The 11,392-nt window shown below is 44.2% G+C and overlaps 1 protein-coding gene across 2 annotated transcripts; it reads left to right on the forward strand.

The window, feature by feature from the left end:
* Positions 1-2,761: 2,761 nt before the first annotated feature.
* LOC131371164 (RNA-binding protein MEX3B) lies at positions 2,762-11,217 on the forward strand. Of its 2 annotated transcripts, none has more exons than XM_058418989.1 (3): positions 2,762-3,171; positions 3,758-4,274; positions 5,853-11,217. In XM_058418989.1, the coding sequence occupies exons 2-3, from the start codon at positions 3,800-3,802 to the stop codon at positions 7,226-7,228; spliced, it is 1,851 nt and encodes a 616-aa protein (XP_058274972.1). In that variant the 5' UTR covers positions 2,762-3,171; positions 3,758-3,799; the 3' UTR covers positions 7,229-11,217. The 2 variants fall into 2 exon arrangements, with proteins under 2 accessions (XP_058274972.1, XP_058274973.1); XM_058418990.1 differs by lacking the exon at positions 2,762-3,171 and adding an exon at positions 3,278-3,423.
* Positions 11,218-11,392: the final 175 nt, after the last annotated feature.

Consider the following 11,392-nt stretch of genomic DNA (forward strand, 5'->3'; position numbering starts at 1 on the left):
GCAATATAAGAAATGGTGGTTCTAGATTTTCTTGAACACAAAGTGTTCGGAGAACGTATTCCACTTAAAAAGCCGAGCTCTTAGTAACCCAGCAGCCAGACAGCGACGTATTAAAACTCTAAAATTAATCGTGGACAAAAGGACTCCCGGTGACTCATTAAGGCTGTTAATACGGAAGTTCTTGTACATACTGCACTTACAATTACTAGCAGGAAGATGTTTCATTTCTGATGTGCTTTTATAATTATGACCAAAAAATGATTCTGAACACAGTTTCAATGTCCATCTAACGTTGCTTTTCAATAATTCGGATTTTTCTTTTCTAAAATTGGGGCCTAAATGTCGAACCAGTCGCTGCTGGACGTTTGACTGTTGAGGAAAAACTCCTTTGGTGCTGCTCCTTCTATAGGTCACGTTTTACACAAATACAGTGCTTTTTCTCGGGGATCATACGTTATGGTAAACCACAAAATGAGAAACCGTCCCTCTTATGTTTGTACAAAAAGGGCAACTGTGACGAGTCGATTTCGAAAAGTTTAACCAAGCAGAAAATTAAATATTACTATTCTTAACAGAAATGCTGCTCAGCCACAAAGGGCCAGAGAGACGAAATGACGACCAAATCTATGAAGATATAAATGATGATCAGTTCCCCTCGTCACTGTCGCTGCTTTTTTTTTGTTTGTTTGTTTTTTGTTTTGTTTTGTTTTGTTTTGTTTACTTTTAATCAGTGACCCATCTTCACATTTTGATATCTATACATTGTGTGTGTTTTTTTTTTGTTTTTTTTAAGATTTCGTTTGGAATACAGTCGTTTTACATATAAGCTGTTTGATGTTGAGACCTAAATTAAATTAGATTTTGTACTTTATTAAAGCTAGTTATTTTTGTCTGATTTTGAGGTTTCACATTTAGTAAATGAACTTTATGCAATCTTGGGTGCTTGATTTGTTTGAAATGGGCTTAATTTTGTACATTTGAGTAATAAAAATGAATCTTTGATCAAATTAACATTGGTTTGTGATTGATCTATGTTATGGGGGGTGGCACAAGTGGTGAAGGCTCTGGGTTGTTGACCGGAAGATCAGGGTTCAAGCCCCAGCACTGCCAATGCCCCCTCCAACCCCTCTGGCTCCAGGGGTGCTGTATCATGGCTGACCCTGTGTTCTGACCCCAACCCTCCAAGGATGGGAAGAAAGAATTTCACTGTTCAGTAATTAACTTAATGTTAATATTGAAATCGTCTAGAAATATAAAAGATGAATAGAAGTGCCTCAGCTGTCATTTTTTCAGTATTTTTGTTTATTCCCTATATTATATTATATATTGTATTAACATATTCAAATAGAAAGGTGTATTTCATTAGCATGTTACCGAACTGTATTCGTATCAGAATCCGATGAGATCAGAATACAATCTTTGTATTTACCCTAAGGTATTTGGCTATATTTTATCTGAAATATCGGTGTCAGTTATTTGATGTTGTGTCCACAATGTCAGTTATTCGAGGTGTCTGCAGTGTCGGTTACTTAATATTGTGAGTGAAATGGCAGCTACTTAAATTTGCTAAACTGTTACTCAGTGTTATGTCTAAAATGTCTGTTACTCGATATTGTCTGCAGGGTCAGTTACGTTATATTGTGAGTGAAATGGCAGTTACTCAGTGTTGTGTCAGCAATGTGAGACATTCGATTGCATGTTGCTGAATCACAGTGGTTGCTGATGATATTCACTAAAACAGCAGTCTTGCTTGTGTGATATTGTAAAGCATAATGCTACAGCACACAAAGACATCTTATACCATCATTTGCTTCCTACTTTGTGGCAGCACTTTGGAAAATGCATACAGATAGGCTATATACACTATGTTGCCAAAAGTTTTGGGACACCCCTCCAAATCATTGAATTCAGGGGGGTTGGGCTTGGCCCCTTAGTTCCAGTGAAAGGAACTCTTAATGCTTCAGGATACCAAGACATTTTGGACAATTTCATGCCTCCAACTTTGTGGGAACAGTTTAGGGATGGCCGCTTCTTCTTCCAACATGACTGCACACCAGTGCACAAAGCAAGGCTCGCAGTCTCCGCTCTAATTCATCCAAAAGGTGTTCTATCAGGATGAGGTCAGGACTCTGTTCCTCCACACCAAACTCGCTCATCCATGTCTTTATGGACCTTGCTTTGTGCACTGGTTAAGGGGCCAAGCCCAACCCCTGAATTGAATAATTTGGAGGGGTGTCCCAATATAGTGTAGTGTACAGGGTCGAAACCCCAAACTACAGACAGCAATTACATTACATTTAAAAACAGTTTGATGATATTCAATGTCTGCAAGAATATATATATATATATATATATGCAAATAAAAAGGTGAATGTTAAGCACATTTTTTTTTGCATTACATCAACTCCCAGTCACTTTAAAAAATAATTGCAATCCAATAATCCTTGTACGGTTTATCTCAGAAAGGTTTATTGTGTCAGATTATCACGATATCGGTATTATATCGTCATATCGCCCGGTTCATATCTGCATGAACTTGAAATCGAGTCAACGTTTAGTTTACCATTTGATAATCATCTAAGAGTTTCATCACAGCCCCGGGTACATCTCTTCGTGTTGCTTATGAGCTGATCAAGAAAACGGATCTGATAAACGGGTTAACGTTGTAATGATGATAACGCTCGCGGTTTGAACATGACCGGGTGTAGCCGGGACGCGCATGCGCACTCGCCTCGCTGATGTGGGCGCCTACTGCGTGGCCTTTGAACTCCATTGTTGTGTCGCGGGTGACGTCAGCGCCTTGTGCGCGAGAGACTGGCAGGCAGAGAACGGCGTCGCGTGCGCCTGGCTAGACAAAGGCGGCGGACTCCAGGCAGCGGGAGAGACGAGACGCTGCTCCTCTTCTCTCTCTCTCTCTGTGTGTGTTTTTCGGGATTTACACGCTCATGGGAATGTAAAGAATCGCGCCAACGCATAGCTCGAGTCATGGGAAAGTAAAGATTTTTGCGTTTTTTTCTTCCCCTGATCGTTCACTCTCGCGCGCGTGCTGTTTTTTTTAAAACAAATATTTTCTCCAAACGCCCCCCAAATTAGCAAACTCGGCTAACCCTTGTAGCCAGGACTTAAGTGCTGCTTGTCCGGAATCGGGATAAAGGAGCGGAAGCCGAACAGGTAAATTAAACCCGTCTTCCTGACTCGCATTTCTGTTTTTAAATGATTTGATGGTTGGACTTTGCTCGGCGCGGTGCATGCCTGCTGCTCTGCCTGTTACCCACAAACAAAGGCGGCGACAACGTGACTTACCTCCTCTGTGCTAGCCGGCTAAAGCTAGTTCGCTAACAACAAAATGCAGCGTCCTTTCTGTGGTGTTTTATTCCGGCGCGTTTGTCACTCCGCGCCCAGAGGAGAAACCTGCCCGTGTCTGTGAGTGTCATGGGCGCTGTTTAGGATTTAAGACCGGTAATAATTTTCAGATTTGTTCTTACACGCAAGTTACCAACTCATGCTAGCTAACGAAGCAGCGGTGATGTAGCCTTGATGCTAAGCTACTTTGCTAACCAGTGGTGGACGAAGAGAAAGAAACAATAAGGACAAAGCAGGAGGGACTTTTCCCGTCTCGCTGCGTAAAGTAGACACTGATTTAGGACGTTTTTTGAACACTGTGGTGAATCGAGTCGGTGTGTTTTTGTTATTAGAGTTTCAAAAAATATATTTATTTATAGAGTTGTTTGTTTTTGTTGTTTTTTTTTTCGCGCAGAAAGCAGTTTCCCATCCCGTCTAATGCTCATCCGCGGGCAGCATGCCTAGCCCTCTGTTCCACCCAGAGATCATGGACCACGACGCGGTAGTGAGCGCGCAGCAAACCGGAGTCGCGCTCCCCGGTGAACCGGAACCGGAGTCCCGCGACGAGGAGCACCAGGAAGCGCTGCGCTTCGCCATCGATCAGTTCTCGCTCATGGCGCTGGACAAAGTGGACTCCCTGGACGGGACCACGACGGTAACCGTGTCCGAGAACTGCAACGGAGGAGGAGTTGGAGGAGGCTACGTGGACCTGCCGCTGCTCGACCACCCGGGCGGCTCCCGCGGATCTCCTTCCTCCTGCTCGCCGTCTCCGGAGTACTACGGCACGGGGGGCTTCCACATGGCCCCCCACACACACGCCGTACTGGGAGACCAGAGCGCCGCGCTGTGCAACCGAAAGAGGAGCGTCAACATGACCGAGTGTGTGCCTGTGCCCAGCTCGGAGCATGTCGCTGAGATTGTTGGGAGGCAAGGTGGGTTCAGTATCATCTCCATCCTTTTTGAGTACACTGATCATGTACAGGCATCTCTCTTTGTCTGTTCTGGAGAAGTTGTTTATCATGGATTTCCCAGTCATGGCGGTGCTTCTGTGTTATTGTTTGTTAATTTATTTATTTACTTTTAGACGCGTATTGCTGAAGTGATTGATTGTACTCCTGTTTTCTTGGGGCAGATGGAGGGTCTGGGGGGAGGGGAGGGGAGACTCGGGGGTCAGACAAAGCGGCACAGTCTGCACATGTCTAAGCAGTCTGTCCCTCCAACCTAAACAAAGGAAACACATTGACCGACTCTATTTTACTGCACCCTCGGTCAAGGCCACGTGCTACACCTCCCCGACAACCGATTTTTATCACCGGTGACCTTGTGAAGTTTGATGTTTATGATGTTATCTCTCAATAACAGCTGCTGTGATGCTAAAACAGGGCCAGTCGGTCAGGGCGGTAGTTTGTGTCTCCACGCGCTGCAACGAGCCCGATTCCCGCACCGTGATTTTACACTAGAACACAAAACGTGTTTATATTTAATATTTATTATAATCATATTTACGTTATTCGCAATATCGGCGCGGAACCGACAGTTTGTTTGAGGCACGTGCGTGCTCGCGGCGCTTTGTCGCTTTGTTCTCTTTGTTTGAAAGTGCCATGCTTTCTGCCTCGGCCGATGACATCACAGCGCGCGCACGCGATTGGCTGCGCGAGGGAACGCGGCCATATTTAAAGAAACAGTACACCGAGTATTTCAGAAGATCTGCTGATGAACATCTGAGCATCAGATTACTAGATCACAAACTTTTTTCTTTTTTTGATAATGATTCATTATTTTAGGACACGTGTATTTAATAAACCAATTCAATATCCATCTTTTGTCCAGAATTTTCTATGTTTCCTCACAATGTGTATCAGAAGCACCAGATAAACATCACTCCTAGAATTCCACGTGCATTTATGTCCAAGTTTTCAAGCAGTGGAATGAGAAATCAACACATTTCTGGAGAGAGAGAGAGGTTTTGGTGTCAAATGTTTGTTTCGATTTATTTGTAAATAATAGACTCTGGCACTAATGAATGAGTATATTAAGAACCGGCACTAATTAGTATGAGGAATTATTACAAAAAAACATTTTAATAGCAGTTATCTACTCTGTATGTAATTTACACTCTCTGTGCATACACCATCTGTGGTGCTTTTTTTTTTTTATTGAAGATGAACAGAAGATAAATTGTTTATTTCCAAATGTTCATTGGTTACTTTTGATATAAAGTCTAATCTAAACAAACACACACTTCTCTAACACTGTTTGTGTTTGCTTAATAGCTTTTGCATCTGTTTTTTTGTTTGTTTTTTTAATACTTTGTGTGTCTGAGTGTTGTGTAGTCAGTATTTGCGTTGCACAGAACTACCATTGTTCTAATATTGTTCAGTAGAATGTACTGCTAGTGGAATAAACATGAACAACTTAAAGGCTAACACTAATTGAAAGCATAATGGTGTTCGGAAATTTCTGCCCTGATTTCCTGAAACTGAACTGGTGCCATGTGTTTTTGATTATAGGCTGTAAGATCAAAGCTTTGCGAGCGAAAACCAACACTTACATCAAGACGCCGGTGAGAGGCGAGGAGCCTGTGTTTATAGTAACGGGCCGCCGAGAGGACGTGGAAATGGCCAAGCGCGAGATCATCTCTGCAGCCGATCACTTCTCCATGATCCGTGCGTCTCGCTGCAAGGCCGGGGGGAGTGGTGGTTCCCTGCCCGGACCGCCACACCTTCCAGGTCAGACTACCATTCAGGTGCGTGTGCCCTACCGCGTGGTGGGCCTGGTAGTCGGGCCAAAAGGGGCCACGATTAAACGCATCCAGCAGCAGACTCACACGTATATCGTGACGCCGAGCAGAGAGAAGGATCCTGTGTTTGAGGTGACGGGCATGCCGGAGAATGTCGACCGGGCGCGTGAGGAGATCGAGACGCACATCACACTGCGCACTGGCGCCTTTATTGACCTGCAGGGCCACAACGACTTTCACACCAATGGCACCGATGTCAGCCTCGAAGGCCTCGGCTCTCTGGGGCTCGGGAGCGCGCTATGGGGACGAGGAAACAGCTCTGGTCACCATTCAGCACCCCCGCCTCCTCCACCACCACCTCCTCCTCTCCCTCTCTCCATCCACCATTCAGGCCGCAAGCTCTCCACGGCGTCTTATCACAACGGTGGTCTGGGTTCTGAGCCGTACCCGAGCAGCCGCCGGCCCACAGACAGCGCCAGTCCTACCAGTCCGTTTAGCACGGGCAGCGGTGGAGGCACCTTCACCTTCAGCAACGACCCTGCGCCCGCCATGGCACCCACCGCCGAAGAGCTCGGCTTCGAATTCGGCAGCAGCAACATCTGGGCACCGCTAGCCAACGGCAACAAGCAGGCGCAGCCTCTTCGGCGCAACAGCAGCGGCCTCAGCGGGGGCACGGTCACACCACGCCTCTCACCCACACTGCCTGGCGACAGCTCGGTGCTGGAGCACCCACTGGCGCGGCGGGCGCAGAGCGACCCGCTCAGTGCGCTCTCCTGGCTTCACACAGGCTCATCTTTCTCAGGAGGAAGCAGCAGCAGCAGCGGTGGCAGCACCACGGGCTACTCGTCCTGTTCTGCCTCCTCGCTGACCGGCGGCTCACCTACCGACTCCGAGGGCGGCGGCAGCGTGGGCACCGGATCCGGCATGCTAAGCCGCTTGAAGGCCAGCACCCTGGGCAGCATGGTTCCAGGAGGCGGCAACAGGGACTGCTTCGTTTGTTTCGAGAGCGAGGTCACGGCCGCTCTCATTCCCTGCGGCCACAATCTGTTCTGCATGGACTGCGCCGGTCAAATCTGTCAGTCACAGGAGCCCGAGTGCCCCGTGTGCCACACCCCAGCCACGCAGTGCATTCGCATTTTCTCTTAATGGCACACAGTCGCCGGGGTGCTGCTGTTATCCCAAGCCCTGAAGAACATCCCCACTATTTAGAAAGTCTACAGTAAACTATAAGGAGAGATGTGTACCTGCCTACATAGGATTGATAATAATTACTATATTAAATATGACACTATCCTGATGTTGATTTATTATTATTAATAATAACTATGATGATAATGTCAATATTATAACTGACTCGTGTACTTATCCCAGGCTGTGGAATCAGCAGGTCAGCAGTGTACTTTATTTTTCCTTTGAGATGGACGAGGAGGATAGAAAACCAGTGTCTTATCTATCTTTAGGCATTAATTTGATCTACCGCCAATGAGTCTGTCCATGTATTATACATTCCCCCCCCTCCCTCCCTCCCTCCCCTTCATTCTTGCTTCTGAGCAGGTTATTTTTTTGCTTGAGACTTTTTTCTACTTGCAGATATTTTTCAATTTAAGCTGCATAGGTCTGCACTTTTTTCTAAGGGTTCATTTTGAGAACTTTTGAGAGGGACGGGAACGCAGTCTGTTTTTAATCCCGCACGTTCTTGCGTTTTCACAAGAATAAAAAGACAAAAAGACAAAAAAAAACCCAAGACTGCGGAGCCTGCACACTCGTCAGACCAAAATAGTACAGAATTATTTGTTGACGTTTTTTTTTATTTTATTATTATTATTATCAATGAAGAATAAAACACTTAATATTTATTCAAGTTAAGAGTTGATATCCAGCATAATGGTTAATGTTCAATATTATGTAGGTAGATAGAATAGTTAACGTTGCATAAGAAATATCATTACAATGCTAAGAGGTCGGTGTTCCGCCTGTCTTTGTCTCACAATCCTAAAACACTCATACTCCGGTCCAGACGAGGGCGCTATTAGACCCTCGAACCAGAACACGCACTGTTCCTGAGGACTTGACCCAGGGTGGACATGGCGTATACACTTCATTATCAGACACACACTTTTTTTGTATTTACTGTTTTTGATCAACTAAGTTCGGGTTTTTGTTCATTCCAGCTTCGTTCCCCGTCCCGGCGGGGTCCACTACTGCACCCCAGCTACGGCGGAGTCGCCTTTCACTCCACGGACGACTTTATCTGTTACACTTTTATTGTTCTTTTAGAGATGCTTTTAAAATTTAGCTGTCTTGTGGGAACAGGACAGAAGTGTCCTCTCCGACACCACGTTATTCTGAATAACTGAATTCTAGCATAGGTAGGACGTTGTAACTTTGCAAGAATGTTTCTTCTTACTGTGTGTGTGAGTCAGAGAGAGACGGAGGAGAAAAAGGTGAAGAGTGGGAAATTTTGTTTCTTATTATTTTTGAAAATTTAGTGGACTGTTGTAAATCCATCCCACTTTGTGCACTGCGACACATTGCAATGTTCTTTCGGTCTCTGGCCAGCCTGGAGAAACGTCGGTCTTCCGCCCTTCCCATAAGGCCTTGCTCTTGTTTTGAGCGTGAAGGCTCTTTGCTGTAAATCCACACTAGCGCCCAGACCCATTTCCACGGTTTGCCTCTTTCTGTTTGTTTTTTTTTTTTTTTTTTTTTTTTTCCTGTGCTTTGGTTGGATGAAACCTGCGCCAGTAGCCCAGTGAACAGGTTATTGTTTTTGTTTTGTTTTTAATCGCGACAAGCCATGACGACACCGTACAGTCTAAAAGGGCTTCCTGTGATAATTCAGGTCTCCTTCAGTTACAATAACCAGGATTGAGAACCAATCAGAACCTGGCAGCTATGTTCACCCAGGGCTTCCATTCACTCTGTGCTACATGTCCGAGAGCCGCAGACGAGGTATAGGCGTAGGGTCGCGGTCCAGAGCTTAGAACCCGACGCTTCGATCCGCAGTGGCTTTCAATCGGAAACCTCTGGAGCTGAGGTCAAGGTCAGAAGTGAGATCTTTTCTAGTTCTGGTTTATCTCTATGTTGTATTCAGTTTCAGTAGTCAACCCAAGCCTCAAAAACGGTCCAGAATTTCACTCGTGTCCCTCCTTTTGAAGAGTTTCCTTTGCCTCATCTATGGGTACACGGATGCAGAGTGTTGGACGACGCAGTAGTGCCGGGAAACTTTCAGTTCAGAGTTTTGGTGCCTTGGTGGTGCAGATCACTACTGATGTTCAGTCTGTTTCTGAAGCGCCTGCCCTTTGTTTCTAGAGATGATGATGATGATGATGATTGTGTTGGTAACAGGGATCCACCTGCTCTTGTGGTCTTATTCAGCCGTTTTAAGTCATTTTGTTCCCTTGCTGTTGATTGCAGAATGTTACAGAAATGAGAGACACGTTTTTTTTTGTTTTTTTTTAAGTATTTGTCCGGTGTATGAACCTGCTCCGGTGACTTTTTCCGAGGAATCTCGTCAGACCCGAGGTTAGATCTTAGTAGGGGTTAGTTTTAAGATAATTTTGGAAACCATACTCAAAAGGGTGTTTTTTATTTTTCTGGAGATGTACAGTAGCAGAACTGGTTTAAAGGTACAGAGTTTGCTCCATGGCAGTAGCGTGCTGTAAACGTCCCTCCCTCAGAGCGCGGGCCGGCTGAAGCTCCAGGTGTTTCTCAGCCTAGCGAGGACCAGACACCTCAGTCCATCCATCACTCCGAACCTGGACTCAGCCGGCACAGACTCGAGGCGGAGATTTAGTTAGTGTGTAACCCCCTTCTTACCCCCATCACCCATCTCCCTAAGGTTTCTAAACAGGGTTTACTGAGGAAAGCTCGGAAGGGAGATCTGATCTCGGGCATCGGACTGGCGCCAAGCCGCCATGCTCCCTAAGATCACTTAACCCTGAAACTCTGCTCTCCTTTCTAGTGTTTTTTTTTTTTTCTTTTCTTTTCTTTTTGTTGCTTTAATTTTTTTTTTATATATATATATATATGCAGAACCAAAAGTCGTTTCAGTAACAAGGTTTTAGTCCTGACTGTAAATACCCTGAAAAACAATCATTGGGATTTTTCTTTTCTTTTCTTTTTTCTTTTTTCCAGCCGTACAAAACCGATAAGTTTAATAGTTTTTAAAACATTATCATTATTTGTAAGTTAACTATCTGCATGTCTTGAAGCCATCAGGCATTAGCTAATAATTTTTTCTAAAGGTGGGAAGAAAAAAAAAAAAAAAAAAAAAGGACAAAAAAGTTTTTACACATTTTATTTTTACAATTTATTTGCTTACTTTAAACCTAAATATCCCAGATTATAATGTGACCCTTTTATTACTGCAAATTTTATCTTTATTTTCCATATTTCTGTTTTTTCCTGTGTAAAACATATAGGCAATTTATAACAAAATGAGAAAAATTATTGAAGAAAATTTAAAATTGAAATATATTTTATTTGAAAGTTTATGGACCTTTTAGCCGCGAGTCGGAACAATTGTATACACGCTATAATTTGAACTGACTTGACGGTTATCAGAAATGTATCAAGAGTTTTATTTTTTATGCTTCTTTAATAAAATCTTGTTTTTTGTTTCGTTTTTTACTGTAAAACAATAAACCTCAGTGTCTTGGTGCTTTTCATTTTAGGTTACTGTAGGACGACACACAGGCATCCAGTACAGACTGGATGAGGGAGCGGCGCTCGGGCCGAGGAGGCCGCGTTTATGGGCTGCTCTCTGAAAGCCAGATTGCTTTTGAGTCTTATGAAAACCCACAGAACACAACTTTAATAAAAAACCCCGTTGTGTTAAAGTGCCACGTGGGAAATGGAGCCGGTATAAGTTTTATCATTTGGAGTTGTACAGCCTACAACTTTTTTTTTGTTTCCTGTAGAAGTCTGAACTGCAGTTTTTCATGTGGCCGCTAGGAGGCACTGAAACCCAATAAAACACAAGCACTATCTATTCTACATCTTACTGTACACTTGTGCCTGCCATGTGGTTTAATATGCCTTTTATTATCATTCACTATAATCCAAAAAACATTGTGTGTGTGTACAAGAGAACATGGTGACCTTGCACTTAATTAGTGAATGCATTTCTTGATGATGATATATAAAAGACAGGACGCCTCAGAGGCGCTTTAAGACGATACGAATGCAGTAATAAGTGCTCATATGGCTTTTGCTCGGTCTGTGATGAGGCTCTAGCTATTGGGATGTGAGACAAGATCCATGATATCCACCATATTTAATTAATCAGCGTCAAATACAGACTTTCTTTTG

Source organism: Hemibagrus wyckioides, linkage group LG20 (genome assembly GCF_019097595.1).
Source record: "Hemibagrus wyckioides isolate EC202008001 linkage group LG20, SWU_Hwy_1.0, whole genome shotgun sequence".
NCBI classification, from domain to species: domain Eukaryota; kingdom Metazoa; phylum Chordata; class Actinopteri; order Siluriformes; family Bagridae; genus Hemibagrus; species Hemibagrus wyckioides.

What these genes read in the sequence shown, in the direction of transcription:
- LOC131371164 (XM_058418989.1), top strand. Translation starts at nt 3,800, where the DNA reads ATGCCTAGCCCTCTGTTCCACCCAGAGATCATGGACCACGACGCGGTA. An exon ending in TGAGATTGTTGGGAGGCAAG is followed by an intron (nt 4,275 to 5,852) that starts GTGGGTTCAGTA and finishes TTTTGATTATAG; the next exon opens with GCTGTAAGATCAAAGCTTTG.